The following is a 15830-nucleotide window of genomic DNA, read 5'->3' on the forward strand; positions in this document are numbered from 1 at the left end:
GGAAAGGTGGCGTTGGAAAATGTGGGGGTATTTGTGAAGACTGAGTGGTGGACCACGGTATCGCAGATGGAATTGTCCAACACAATGCTGAAAGGGATGGAGAGGGGTAGATGTGTTTTCTGGAGGTATCAACAGCCCAGCATCGGGGTGCTGAATGCACAAAACCAGCTCTGATGGGTGGGGCATGTCGGTCAGATGCCTGACATCAGATTGCCGAAGCAGTTGTTCTGGTCACAGTTTGGTCATGCAGGAGATTCTGAGTAGGACAGAGTAAACGCTTTCGAGATGCCCTCAAAGCATCCTTGAAGAGATCAAACATGTCCCTTGACTCATGGAAGTCACTGGCTCGTGATCATCCTAGATGGAGAAAGCTCATTCGGGAAGGGCAAGGGGAATTCTATCGTGGTTTTGTGAATGGGAAATGAAAGAGACATGCTTGAGCGCCCTCTCAACCCATGTGGTGTGTAAGGGTTTGGGGAGCAGGGGGAGCGGAATCCTCAGTTGAGGAAACAAAGAAGATACATCAGAAATGATGATATCGAAGATTGCATCGTCAGAACAGATGCAATGGAAATGGAGAAGCTGAGCAAATGCAATACAGTCCTGACAGGAAGCAGGGTCTGAGGAAATGTAGTCAAGGCAGCTGTGGGATCAAGTGAGCTTAAGTGAATATTAGTCGCCCGACTAATCCAGAAATAGAACGTGCAAATTGAGGAAGGAAAGGGCCGATTTAGAAATTGGCAATATGAAGACGAGGAAAGGGCACACACTGGAATAAAGGTTGATGCAATATTCTATTTCGGGGCGGGAGCAGGATAGGGCATTGAAAGTTACTAATGTTTTGGAAGTCTCAGCCGTGGTTCAATGGGTAGCATCTTGCTTCGGAGTTACATGTTTCCTACTTCAAGTCCGATTGTACAGCTTACAAGCATAGAGCCATAGAAAAATTGAGGCACAGAAGGAGGCCATACAGCCCGGCCAAAAAAAAACTATCCACCCGATCTAATTCCACCTTTCAGCACCTGGTCCATAGCCTTGTAGGTTCCAACACTTCATGTGCATGTCCAGGTACCTTTTAAATGTGTTGAGGGTTTCGGCCTCCACCACCGTTCCTGGCAGTGAATTCCAGACCAGACCGGGTGAAAATGTTTTTCCTCATGACCCTTCTAATCCTTCTAGCAATCAATTTAATTCTCAGCCCCCTGATAACTGACATCTTCGCTAGGGGAAACAGGTCCTTCCTGTCTACTCCATCTAGGCCTATTATAATTTTTTACACCTCAATTAAGTCACCCCTCAACCTCCTCTGTTCTAAGGAAAACAGCCGATTCAATCTTTCTTCATAGCTGCAAATTTCCAGCCCTGGCAACATTTTGGTAAATCTCCTCTGTCCTCTCTCCTGAGTAATTCTGTCCTTTCTGTAATGTGGTGACCAGAACTGCATGCAATACTCCAGCTGTGGCCTAACCAGCGTTTTATACAGTTCCAGCATTACATCCCTGTTTTTCTATCCTATACCTCGGTCAATAAAGGAAAGCATTCCGCATTCCTTCATCACCACTCTATCTACCTGTCCTTCCACCTTCAGGGACCTATGCACATGCACTCAAAGGCCTCCCACTTCTTCTATCCCTCTCAATATCTTCCCATTTATTGTGTATTCCCTCGCTTTATTTGCCTTCCCCAAATGCATTACGTCACACTTCTCCGGATTGAATTCCATTTGCCACTTTACTGCCCACTCAACCAAACTATTGATATCCTTTGGGAGTCTACAGCTATCCTCTTCACTATCAACTACACTGTTAATTTTTGTGTCATCAGCAAATTTCCCAATCATGCCTCCGATATTTAAGTCCATTTTATGAATATATGCCACCAACAGCAATGGATCCAACATTGAGGCCTGTAGAACGCCAGTGGAAACCGCTTTCCATTCAGAAAAACATCTGTCGACTACTACCCTTTGCTTCCTGTTATGATTTTGGATCCAACCCGCCACATTTCACTTTATCCCATGGATTTTCATTTTTCTGACCAGTCTGTCATGTGGGACCTTGTCAAGCACCTTACTAAAATCCCTGCAGAGCACATCCGCTGCAGTACCCTCATCAATACTCCTTGTTACCACCTCAAAAATCTCAGTCAAGTTAGTAAGATATGACCTTACCTTAACAAATCCATGCTGGCTATCCCTGATAAATCCGTGCCTTTCTAAGTGGCAGTTTGTCCTGCCCCGCAGAATTGATTCGAATAATTTAGCCACCACCGAGGTCAAACTGACCAGCCTATAATTATTTGGCCTGTCCCTTGCAACCTTTTTAAACAATGGTATAACGTATGCCACTCAAGCACGGTTATAGTGATGACTGACTCGCCCGTATCCAGTGAGGATTTGAAGATGATCCTCAATGCATCTGCTATTTCATTGCTGGCTTCCTTTAACAACCTGGGATGCAATCCATCTGGTACAAATATCAATCTGAAACTCCGTGCAGGGCTGTAGGTGTGTTGCATTACTGGGATTGCCTTCTTTTGGACAGATATTACACGTAGGCCCGATATGCTTGCTTGGGTGGTAGTAAAATGTTTTGACTATTTTGGTGAAGAGTGTTATCCCCTTTGCCCGGCCCATAACTATCCTTGAAGCAACATCACAAAATAGAGTACCTGGTCATCATCACGTTGAAACAACTCAGACTGGGACAAAGAATATTCCAAATATCCACAAAAAAGTAGAGATGGCGAGGACCCACAGGAGTTCCCCTAGCAGCACCTTTTATTTGAAACAAGTGATTGGGGTTAAATGAGAAGTTGTTCAATGCGACAAGAAGTTCAGCCAGGCAGAGAAGGATGGTGCTGGATGGGGACTGGTTCGGTCTCATTTCAAGGAAGAAACAACGACTCTCAGATTGTCCTGGTGGGGAATGGCATTGCAGAGATTGGCTGCATGGTGAAAAGGAGGGCCAGGAAAGTGGAAACTGTCAAAGTAGTGGAACGAATCAGAAGAGTCATGGATATAGATGGAAGAGACTGAAGTTTTGTTTTCATAATGCATGTAAAAAGGCTGAAGAGGAGCACTCTACATAGCAAGGAACACTACAGAACTAATCATGTGCAAACTGATCTAACCATGTTCACACCGATTGTGCCCGTGCTGAACTCGACGTATGTACACTGAAAGTAACTGTGTTGAATAGGATCTTTCCACAGCGTGCATGCGTGCAGAAATAGGCCTATGTACACTGAATATAACCGTGCTGAATTGAAGACGTGAACGCTGAATGTAACCACTTTGTGCTGGACTTTTCAAGGCTCAGTGTAATAACGCTGAACTGTACCAGTCCCCATTAAAAAAAATTGTGCTGAACTGAACCTTTGGATATTGAGTATAACCACGCTGAACTGGACTTTTCAACGCTGAAAATGCATATACTGAACTGGTCATGTCAACCATCCCGATAACCGTGCTGACCTGGAGAAGTCCACACTGACGTTAACCTAGCTGACAGGATCTGCCCACACTGAAATTAACCTTGCTGAACTGGACCTTTGTGAACTGAATAGATCCACCCCAGCCTGGACCTGGAACTGTACGTATTGAACATAACCCAACTGACTTGGACCTGTATTCACTGAATTTAACCTAATTGAAGCGTACCTGTCCGGGACTGTCTGAAACCTTGCTGGAATGAACTTGTTCATAGTGAATGTACTCACACTGATTTAATTTGTACACACAGAATGTAACTATGTTTTGCTGAACCAGTTAATACTGAATTTAAACACACTCAAGTGGACCTGTCCATACTGAATACAGCTGTGCTGAAATGCAGCTGTCCACACTGAATATAGCCGCACTGACCTAGACCAGTCCTCACTGAAAATAATCTTGAAGAACTGGGCCTGTACACACTGAATGTGACAGTGCTGAATTGGTCCGGTCTACACTGAATACAATGGCATTAAGGAGTGTGAATGTGGGTGTAAACGTTCAGGGGAATTTGCAGCCAGCTGCACCTGACCCTTGATCACGCAAACTGAATGATGATCAGGAAAGAGAACTTGGCTGCATTTTTCTTTATAACCCGAATATCTCTTGTCACTTAAATATTTTGCTGAGAGGAGTTAACTCAGAATTAAGGGGATTAAACTCGGGAATGTATCATGCACGAGGCTCATTTTCACCATTGCAGCTGCCGATGAAGTTTTTCATGAACATTTATGCAGAAATGCAATTGGGATAATACTGTAGTCTCCAGGTGTTTGACTTCAGAGCCGTGTTAGATCCCTTTCAAAAACTTTCAATTCCATCAAAACATAAGCATAAGCAGCTTCACTAATCTATTTGTTTCAGTTAGTGTCATAAATATTAAAGATCCAATCATCTAATTATTTCCCTGGAGCCTGACATCAGGTATAAATTTGGCAATGTTTCAGTGTAGTGCTGAGTGCGCTCATAGTTTCTGATAAAAATGCACGGATCACCAAAAGGTCTGGTGTTTGCTATTTACTATCCCATCCTTGCAGCTATTGGGTTTCCAGGTAATGTATTGTAATTATTCCTTAGTTATAGAACTAATTGTTTTGCTATACCGCTGTTTCCATTTACCCGTAATGCTTCTCCATGTTACTGGTATCCTTTCTTCCTGTTACTGAGATAATTTCTTCTCCTTAACGGTATAATTTCTCCCGTTAACGAGATGATTTCACGCTCTTAACTCGATAATATCCCCCTTTAATTGGTCTAATATCTCCCTTTTTACAGTCATTTTCTTCACTTTAACGGTATTTACCCATTTTAAGGATATTTGCTCTTTTCACTGGTGTAATTTCTCCCCATTAATAGTATAGTTTCTCCCCTTTCACACTGTGATTTCTCCCCTTTACTGCTAAAGTTTCTTGACATTACCAGTGAGAGTATAATTTCTTCTCTTTAGCAGTACCGTCTCCTGCGTATCTGGTATATTTTCACCTCTTTAACAGTATAATTTCTTTCCTCTAATTACATAGTTCATCCCCTTTACTTGTACCATTTCACGGTGCAAAAAGAGGTCTATTGTGTTATTGACTGACATTGTGGGTGAATTATCATACTGTTTTAAAAGTGTAAATGTCTATTGTGTTATTGATACTGTCACTGTGGGTGAATTAACAGAGCGTTATCACAGTGTAAATATAGTTCTTTCGTGTTCTTAACTCTGTTACTGTGGGTGAATTATCACACAGTTATCAAGGTGCAAATGTGGTTCTCTGTGTCATTGACACTGTTACTGTGAATGAATTTTCACACAGTTATCACAGTAAAATTTAGTTATATTGCGCTATTAACACTGTGACAATGGATGAAATGTCACACTGTTCCCATGGTGTAAAAGTAGTTCTATTGTATTATGAACATTGTTAGTAGCTGTCTGATTTCCACAAATGATTCACTGGCTGAAATTATTTAACTATTAAATAATTCGAGACTGAATGCAACCAATTTCTTTATTGAAGCGATATTATTTGGTATCGAGTTGTTGACAGAAATTTAAGCAATGCAACGTGTGGTCGTTTTATGCATGAATTTGTACTTACCCTAACCTCACAGACAGCAAAGCTCGTTTTACTCTCAGTCTCTAACTCTACTGGATCAGCCCAGCTATCTTCTTCCACATTAGCTTCTGTTGGATGATTCTACTTAGTCCGAGAGTTCTTTTTACTTCTGGCCCCTGGCAATGTTCTGGACTGTCCTTCACACTTTGCTCCACAGTGATCGAAGTAAATCCGTCGCACTTAATGCAGCCAGAAGAGCTGCACAAAGAACAGCAAGGTACTGCGCAAATGACTAATGGCAACAACCTATGCAGTGATATTCAGCGGGCCTTTGACACCAGAAACATCAAAGGAATGCATGATGGCATTAAGAGAGCGTTTGAGCCAACCATCAAGAAGATCGCCCCCCTCAAATCTAAATCAGGGGACACAATCACTGACCAACGCAAGCAAATGGACCGCTGAGTGGAGCACTACCTAGAACTGTACTCCAGGGAAAATGTTGTCACTGAGACCACCCTCAATGCAGCCCAGTCTCTGCCAGTCATGGATGAGCTGTACGTGCAGCCAACAAAGTAGGAATTCAGTGATGCCAATGATTCTCTAGCCAGCAGAGAAGCCCCTGGGAAGGACGGCATTACCCCTGAAATCATCAAGAGTGCCAAGCCTGCTATACTTTCAGCACTGTAACAACGGCGTTGCTGGGACGGGGGAGCAGTACCACAGAACATGCGTGGTGGCAATGTCATCACCCTCTATAAGAACAAGGGTGACTGGTGACTGCAGCAACTACTGTGGAATCTCCCTGCTCAGCATAGTGGGGAAAGTCTTCGCTCATGTCGCTTTAAACAGGCTCCAGAAGCTGGCTGAGCATGTCTACCCTGAAGCACAGTGTAGCTTTCGCGCAGAGAGATCCACCATTGACATGCTGCTCTCCTTCACCAGCTCCAGGAGACATGTCATGAACAACAGATGCCCCTCTACGTTCTTTCATTGATCTCACCAAAGCCTTTGACCTCGTCAGCAGACGTGGTCTCTTCAGACGACGAGAAAAGATTGGATGTCCACCAAAGTTACTAAGTATCATCACCTCATTCCATGACAATGTGAAAGGCACAATTCAGCATAGTGGCACCTCATCAGACCCCTTTCCTATCCTGAGTGGCGTGAAACAGGGCTGTGTTCTCGCAGCTACACTGTTTGGGATCTTGTTCTCCCTGCTGCTCTCACATGCATTCAAGTCTTCAGAAGAAGGAATTTTCCTCCACACAAGGTCAGGTGGCAGGTTGCTCAACGTTGCCCGTCTAAGAGCGAAGACCAAAGTATGGAAAGTCCTCATCAGGGAACTCCTCTTTGCTGACGATGCTGCATTAACATCTCACACTGATGGAGTGTCTGCAGCGACTTATCGACAGGATTGTGGCTGTCTGCAACGAATTTTGCCTAACCATCAGCCTAAAGAAAACGTACATCATGGGACAGGACATCAGAAATGCTCGATCCATCAATATCGGCGACCACGCTCTGGAAGTGGTTCAAGAGTTCACCTACCTAAGCTCAACTATCGCCAGTAACCTGTCTCTCGATGCAGAAATCAACGAGCGCATGGGAAAGGCTTCCACTGCTATGTCCAGACTGGCCAAGAGAGTGATGGAAAATGGCGCACTGACACGGAACACAAAAGTCCGAGTGTATCAAGCCTGTGTCCTCAGTACCTTCCTCGATGGCAGCGAGGCCTGGACAATGTATGTCAGCCATGAGCATCGTCTCAATTTATTCCATCTTTGCTGCCTCCGGAGAATCCTTGTCATCAGGTGGCAGGACCGTATCTCCAACACAGAAGTCCTCGAGACGTCCAACATGCCCAGCATATACACCCTACTGAGCCAGCAGTGCTTGAGGTGGCTTGGCCATGTGAGCCACATGGAAGATGGCAGGATCCCCAAGGACACATTGTACAGCAAGCTCGTATCACTGGTATCAGACCCACCGGCCGTCCATGTCTCCGCTTTAAAGACGTCTGCAAACGCGACATGAAGTCCTGTGACATTGATCACAAGTGTGGGAGTCAGTTGCCAGTGACCACCAGAGCTGGCGGGCAGCCATAACGGCGGGGCTAAAGTGTGGCGAGTCGAAGAGACTTAGCAGTTGGCAGGAAAAAAAGGCAAAAGCGCAAGGGGAGAGCCCACTGTGTAACAGCCCCAACAACCAATTTTATCTGTAGCACCTGTGGAAGAGTCTGTCACTTTAGAATTGGCCTTTGTAGGCACTCCAGACGCTGCTTCACAAACCACTGACCACCTCCAGGCGTTTACCCATTGGCTCTCGAGACAAAGAGGCCAAAGAAGTAGAAGATCAAAGTCATAGAACGGGTGGCATCTTTGACATCTTCGGCACAAAGTTTTAATTACAGTATCCACTATAGGACTAAGCTGATCATTTATCCTGACAGTGCAGTGCAGTGCAGTCTGAAGGAAGTGCTGCATAAGAGGAGAGACCTTTTCTCGAATGAGATCTCACCATCTGCCCGTTCCACGAGTACAGTTGGACACCGAATATCCCAGATGACTATCAGCAGAAGCTCAGAGTTGCCATTGTGTTCTCATGAATATTCCCTCTGCAAAGTCGGAAAATGCTAATGGTTTGAGGTTATTTTCGAACAAATTGGCTGTCGTATTTTCGAAATGTGCATCGTTTCAGTAATACATCCGACTAAGGCCTAGTATAGCGTTTTAGGTCCTTTTCAGATTAGAACCCATTTGAAGTGCAGGCTTTTTTCGTTGGTTTCAAAGCATTTCCGATGCCTTTTTGTCCTCCATTGATTTTCATTACATTTTATATTCCGATATCATTGGTCTGTCTTGTTTTTAACCTTTGTGATTACTTTAAATACAGAAACAGTGCCTGCAGCGGAAGCAATAGTTGGCAACTCAGGATCACGTGTCAAAGCTGTAACTTGTACACAAAATGCTGCAAAACCGTTGATTTTGCTTGGAGATGGAGCATTACATTTCCTGTTCTTGCTCGTTCACACACATGCGCTCTCCCTCCTCTGCTCAGTCTCTCTTTCTCCGCCTCTCTTTTCTAGCAAATTTGATGACTATTGTGATTCTGTCCAGAGGAAGGTGCGGTCTCTCCAGATGTATTACTTACTACCTCGTGTCCATGGCAGTGGCGGATCTCCTGGTCATTATCACCGTTGTGATATTAAACCGGATTGTTGGTATTTATTTCCCAATTAGTGTCCTGTCCATCACACCAGTATGCAGTCTCCGTTCTGTCCTAAACTATGCAACATCTGCCAGTTCTGTTTGGTTAACTGTTGCTTTCACCTTTGATCGATTTATGGCCATTTGTTGCCAGAAGTTGAAAATAAAATATTGCACCGAAAAAATGGCGGCGCGGGTGATAGTTACTGTGTCTGCACTGAGCTGTTTGCAAGCTACCTCTTTGTATTTTATATATGAACCTTTGCACATTGTTAACAATATACCCTGGTTCTGCAGCATAAAACTAATAATTTATACGTCACCTGCATGGGCCGCATATGACTGGTTTGTCCGCATTTTAACCCCTTGTCTCCCATTCGTTCTGATTTTACTGTTAAATGCTCTGACCGTTAGCCACATTCTAGCAGCCAATAAAGCTCGCAGGAGACTCCAAGCCCACAGAAATGGAGAGAACCAGAGTGACCCAGAGTTGGAGAAGAGAAGAATGTCCATCATTTTACTCTCTGCCATTTCGGGCAGTTTCATCCTATTATATTTGTTGTTTCTTGTATCTTTCCTCTATGTTCGAATTGCGAGAGTTACTTATTTCTCTGGTACAAACTTCAATGAATCAAATTTTATTCTGGAGGAAACTGGATTTATGCTTCAGCTTTTGAGTTCTTGCATCAACCCCTTTATTTATGCAGGAACCCAGAGTAAATTCAGAGAGGAGTTAAAGAATGGGGTGAAATATCCGCTAACATTAATTGTTAAATTATTTAAATAATGAAAACATTAAAATGCAACATAAATTACACATTATATTGCATCTTGGTTCTTCTTACCGATGTCACACATGACATTCTCTCCCAGAAATAGCATCATTCACTTTCAAATCCTTACCCATTGTATGATTTTAAAAATGTATAAGGAATGCATAATTCTGTTTTGCAACATGTTCTCAGTTAGTTTACAGTTCTCTTGTCGGTGCTGACACAGTCCTGGACATTCGAACCAAGTACCCTACAGTATGTTCTCTTTCATATGGGATACAGATCATACCACTTATTTGTTATTACATTTCAAGTGTAACTGTGCAATGAAGAGAACATAATATCTCTCCTCTGGTGGTGATCTTGAGGGTAGGCTAGAGTCTGAAATAGGAATGCATACTTTCACCACGCATTGTTATCCGCTCACGAGGCACCACCCCACAGTATTATTATTACACCTGGGTAATAAACACAGAAACAGAGGAATTGCTGCCAACAATAACAGAAGAGGTTTCAGTTAATTAAGGATAGCCAGCAGGTGTTTGTAGTAGGCAGATCGGATTTGACCTATCCAACTGAATTTGTTGATGAAATAACAGAGAAAGTTGATGGCGGCAATCCAGTAGTTGTTGTCTTTATGGATTTTAAGAAAGCGGATAACAAAATTAAGGCTGATAGAATAGGAGGGTCATTGTCAGCTTGGATTTAAAATAAAAGTTGGCTTATGGACAGAAAGGTGCGGTAAATGATTGTCTTTCTGACCGGAGGATGCTAGGCAGGATTTTTTGCCAAGGTTAAGTGTTTGGACCACGGTCTTTTTCTAAAATTTCAAAATTTCCCATGATAGCAAACGTGAAGGTGCGGCAATCAATGTGAATAATACAAACCGACTGCAACAGGACATAAATGGGCAGAAAAATCGGCAGACAAGTGGCAGCCGGAATTTAATACAGAAATTGAGAGCTGATGCATTTTGGCAAAAGGAATAGGCTGAGGCAATGTATACTTAATAGTACAGTTCTAAAGAGCTGGAGATTTTGAGGGGAGTAGTGAGCAAAGCTTGTGGGGTGTTGGGCTTCAGAAATAGAGGTATCGAGTACAAAAGCAGGAAAGTTATGCCAAACCTTTATATATTTAGTTAAGATCGACAAAGTGGTACAAGGACAAGGGGACACAATATTAAGGTTTGGGGGAATATATACAGATTAGTTTGAAGAACTTTTTTTTTCTGTAGTGAGATAATGACTTGAAACTCGCTGCCTACCAGGCTGGTGCAAGGGAAAATGATCAATGAATTCAAAAGGAAATTGGATGGACACTTGAGAGAAATAAACATGCAGGACGATAGGGATAGAGAGGGGAAATGGAACTGATAGTATTGCTCTCCCATGACGTGGCATAGACTCAATGGGAAAATGGCTTCCTTCTGTACTACCATGACTCTATGGCCCCTGTGTCCAAGAACGTAGACACAGAGGAGTTGCCGTCCCACTGCTGCATGGTTGCACCCATAAATATAGAAACAGATAGATTGCTGCCCCACTGCTGCACTGCTTTATCATAAACATCGGAGCAGAGAACTTGCTGGAGGAACAAGAGTAAAGATTATCTATTTCACTCGCTAGACTTTTCATTTGGTCAACTGGCACAAAACCCTCAATGGCATCAAACAAATTAAAATTAATCTAACAAGTGTTCCTTTTTAAGGGGAACAGACACTGAACAGCCAAATCATAAAAAAGACACTTACCAAGTTAAGTGAGAGTAGTCAGTTCACTACCGACTATGCACTCCAGTCGAGTTCAATTTCTATGACTGCTGCACTCCAAGGGAGGCGGTGGCGCAGTGGTATTCTCACTGGACGAATGCTGTAAAGTATTCCTCTGGGGGCGTAGTTTCGAATCCAGCTACAGTGAATAGGCAAGAATTGAGTTCAACTAAAAAATCTCGAATTTAAAAAAAAAGAAAGCCAGTTGAATAATGCATCGGATGTTGCAAAAGCCCATCTAGTGCACTAAAATCCTTCAGGGAAGGAAGTCTGCTGTGCTTCCCTTTTCTGTAGCCTGCATGTGATTTCAGACCCCACAACACTGTGGTTGACTCTGGCATGCCCTCTGAAAAGGCCTGCCAAGCCACACAGTTGTTTCTAATCACTACGAATTTAATAAAAAAGGAATGAAACCGGACACACCACCCGGCATTGACCAAGGCACCAGAAGTGACAACGGCACCCCAGAACTGCCGACCCTGCAAAGGCCTCCTTACTAACATCTCGGGGCTTGTTCCAAAGGTTGAAGAGCTGCCACACAGACTAGTCAACTCCATGGAGTTCTCCGTTACCGACACTGCCATTAAAACCACTGGGTCCCACCGGCAGCACAGTGGTATACAGTCGGGAGGGAGTTGCACTGGGAGTCCTCAACGTCGACTCCAGACCCCATGAAGTCTCATGGTATCAAGTCAAACATGGGCAAGAAAACCTCCTGCAGATTACCACCTACTGCCCCCCTCAGCTGATGAGACAGTACTCCTCCATGTTGAACATCACTTGCAGGAAGCATGAGGGTGGCAAGGGCGCAGAATATACTTTGAGTTGGGTCTTCAATGTCCACAACCAAGAGTGGCTCTGTAGCACCAGTGCTGTTCGAGTCCTAATGAACATAGCTACTAGACAGGGTATGGGGCAGGTGGTGAGAGAACCAGCAAGAGGGAAAAACAGTTAACCTCGTCCTCACCTATCAGCCTGCCGCAGATGCATCTGTCCATGACTGTGTTGATGGAGTGACCACCGCACAGTCCTTGTGGAGATGAAGTGCCACCTTCTCATTGAGGATGTCCTCCATCGTGTTGTATGGCACTACCACCGTGCTAAATGGGATCGAGTTCGAAAAGATCTAACAATGCAAAACTAGGCACCCATGAGAAACTGTGGGCCATCAGAAGCAGCAGAACTGTACTCAACCACAACCTGTAACCTCATGGCCCAGAATATCCCCCACTCTACCATTGACATCAAGCCACGAGACCAATCCTGGATCAATGCAGTGTGCATGAGGACATGCCAGGAGCAGCACCAGGCATAAATCAAAATGAGGTGTCAAGCTGGTGCAGCTACAACACAGGACTATTTGCGTGCCCCACTGCGTAAGCAGCATGCGAAAGACAGAGCTAAGTGATCCCATAACCAACGGATCAGATCTAAGTTCTGTAGTCCTGCCACATCCAGCCGTGAATGGTGGTGAATAATTAAACAACTATCTGGAAGTGGTGGCACCAGACGTATTCCCAACCTCAATGATGGGGGAGCCCAGCACATCAGTGTGAAAGATAAGGCTGAAGCATTTGCAACAATCTTCAGCTAGAACTGCAGAGTTGATGATCCATCTCGACCTCCTCCTGAAATCCCCAGCATCACAGATGCTAGACTTCAGCGAATTAGATTCAATCCACGTGATACAAGAAACGACTGAAGGCACTGGATACTGCAAAGGCTATGGGCCCTGACAATATTCTGGCAATAGTACAGAAGATAATAAAAACAAGAAATGCTGGAACCACTCAGCAGATCTGGCAGCATCTGTGGAAAGAGAAGCAGAGTTAACGTTTTGGGTCATTGACGCTTCTTCGGAACTGACAAATATTACAAATGTCACAGGTTATAAGCAAGTGAGGTGGGGGTGGGGCAAGAGATAACAAAGGAGAAGGTGTAGATTGAACACGGCCACATAGCTGACTAAAAGGTCATGGAGCAAAGGCAAACAATATGTTAATGGTGTGTTGAAGGACAAAGCATTAGTACAGATAAGGTGTTAACGGACTGAATATTGAACAGCAGCAAGTGCAAACATGAAAAAAAAAACAGTGGGTAAGCAAACTGAACAAACTAAGATGAAATGAAATAAATGCAAAAAAAAAAAGATTGTAATAAATCTTTAAAAAAAAGAAAAAAATAACTAAAAATGAAAGTAAAATGGAGGGCTGTCATGCTCTGAAATTATTGACTCAATGTTCAGTTCGGCAGGCTGTAGTGTGCCTAATCAGTAGATGAGATGCTGTTCCTTGCCGCGCCCCGAGCCAAGCTGTTCCAGTACAACTACAACACGGGCATTTACCCTGCAATGTGGAAAATTGCCCAGCTATGCCCTGTACACAAAAAACAGGACAAGTCCAACTAGGCCAATTATCGCCCCATCAGTCTCTCAATCATCAGTAAATTGATAGAAGGTGTCATTAACAGTGCCATCAAGCGGCACTTGCTTAGCAATAACCTGCTCAGTTTGGGTTCAACCTGCGCCACTCAGCTCCTTACCTTTCAAAAGTGGACAAAAGAGCTGAATTCAAGAGGTGAGGTGAGAGTGGCTGCCCTTGGCATCAAGGCAGCATTTGACCGAGTATGGCATCAAGGATCCCGAGCAAAACTTGAGTCAATGGGAAGCAGGGAGATCACTGTCCGATGGTTGGAGTCATACCTAGCGCAAAGGAAGATGGTTGTGGCTGTTGGAGGTCAATCATCTCAGCTCCAGGACATCACTGCAGGAGTTCCTCAGGGTACTGTCCTAGGCTCAACCATCTTCAGCTGCTTCATCAATGACTTTCCTTCAATCATAAAATCAGAAGTGCGGATCTTCACTGCTGATTGCACAATGTTCAGCACCATTCGCAACTCCTCAGGTACTGAAGCAGTCCGTATCCAAGCTTGAGCTGATAAATGGCAAGTAACATACGTGCCACACAAGTACCAGGCAATGACTATCTCAAACAAGAGAGCATCTAACTAACTCCCCTTGACATTCAATGGTATTACAATCGCTGAAACCCCCACTATCAACATTCTGGAGGTTACCATTGAACAGAAACTGAACTGGACTAGCCATATAAATACCATGTCTACAAGGGCAGGTCAGACACTAGGAATCCTGTGGCGATTAACTCACGTCCTGACTCCCCAAAACTTGTCCACCATCTACAATATACAAGTCAGTAGTGTGATGGAATACACTCCACTTGCCTGGATGGGAGCTGCTCCAACAACACTCAAGAACTCAAGGATCACCCTCCACTTGTCTGAATTAGTGCCGCTGCAAGAACACTCAAGAAGCACAACTCCATCCAGGACAAAGTTGTCCGCTTGATTGGCACCCCATCCACAAACATTCGCTCCCTCCACCACCGGGGCACAGTGGCAGCAATGTGTACCATCTACAATATGTACTGCAGCAACGCACCAAAGCTTCTTAGACAGCACCTTCCAAACTCGCAACCTCTAACTCCTAGAAGGACAAGGTCAGCAGATGCACGGAAACACCACCACCTGCATTTCCCCTCCCAGCCACACACAATCCTGACTTGGAACTGTATCACCGTTCCGTCACTGTCGCTGGGTCAAAATCCTGGAACTCCCTTCCTAACAGCACTCTGGGTGAAACTACCACACATAGATTGCAGCGGTTCAAGAAGGCAGCTCACCATCACCTGCTCAATGGCAATTAGGGATTGGTAATAAATGCTGACCGAGCCAGTGGTGCCCACATCCCATGAATGAATAAAAGAAATTCCCACTGATAATCTATCAATTGATACCCCTTCGTTTCCATGTCATTCATTCAACCATATCTATTACTTGTTGCCCCTTTGTTTCGCAGTTGTTCATGCAGGCATGTCTATTAATTGTTGCCCATTTGTTTCCATGTCATTCCCACAGTCATATTAACTAAATGATACTCCTTGTTTCCATCATTCCTACAGCAAAGTCTATTAATTGCTGTTCCTTTGTTCCCATGTCATTCCTATAGTCATGTCTGTTAATTGCTGTGCCTTAATTTTCTCACACCGTGTTCCATTCTTGGATTCTCAGAAGACCACATCCACCATCCCCATATTTCGTTCATATTGCCTAGGTGCTCTTTAGTTTAATTGTGAGAATAGTTTTGAATAGATCACTGAAGTTTCTGCATTCTATACCTGTTGGAATTCACTCTTTGTTTGGCACCGAATGTACAAAGTACAAATAAAGAAGCAGGAGGAGAGTGTTCGGCTCCTTTAGCCTGGTTTGCATTGAAATAAAATCGTGGCTGATCTGTGTCTTAACTTTATCTCCCTGTCTCGCTTGCTGAAACCTTGATAGTCTCGCCTAATAAAAAATCTATCAAAGTGAGATTTGGAGTTTTCAATCGACCTGGCCTGAACAACTGTTTCACAGAAGCATTAAAATAATTCCGGCTCAGAAGGATGCCATTCGGCCCATCGTATCTGTGCTGATCAAGAAAGAGCTATCCATCTCACTCCCACTTTGCATCTTTTGGTCCACAGT

At 44.0% G+C, this 15830-nt stretch overlaps 2 protein-coding genes across 2 annotated transcripts in view; both read left to right on the plus strand.

Annotated features, from left to right (window-relative positions):
* The window catches only part of LOC137349258 (zinc finger protein 16-like), an 824782-nt gene that overhangs the window by 443406 nt on the left and 365546 nt on the right, over positions 1 to 15830 (plus strand). The gene's annotated exons all lie outside the window — the stretch shown is intronic.
* On the plus strand, positions 4476 to 9534 carry LOC137348441 (probable G-protein coupled receptor 139). Its single transcript, XM_068013751.1, has 2 exons — positions 4476 to 4545; positions 8627 to 9534. Exons 1-2 carry the CDS (start codon positions 4476 to 4478, stop codon positions 9532 to 9534), a joined length of 978 nt encoding a protein of 325 aa, XP_067869852.1.

The sequence above is a fragment of the Heterodontus francisci genome, chromosome 34 (assembly GCF_036365525.1).
Source record: "Heterodontus francisci isolate sHetFra1 chromosome 34, sHetFra1.hap1, whole genome shotgun sequence".
In the NCBI taxonomy this organism is placed as follows: domain Eukaryota; kingdom Metazoa; phylum Chordata; class Chondrichthyes; order Heterodontiformes; family Heterodontidae; genus Heterodontus; species Heterodontus francisci.

What these genes read in the sequence shown, in the direction of transcription:
- LOC137348441 (XM_068013751.1), top strand. Translation starts at nt 4,476, where the DNA reads ATGCACGGATCACCAAAAGGTCTGGTGTTTGCTATTTACTATCCCATC. An exon ending in TGCAGCTATTGGGTTTCCAG is followed by an intron (nt 4,546 to 8,626) that starts GTAATGTATTGT and finishes TCTCTTTTCTAG; the next exon opens with CAAATTTGATGACTATTGTG.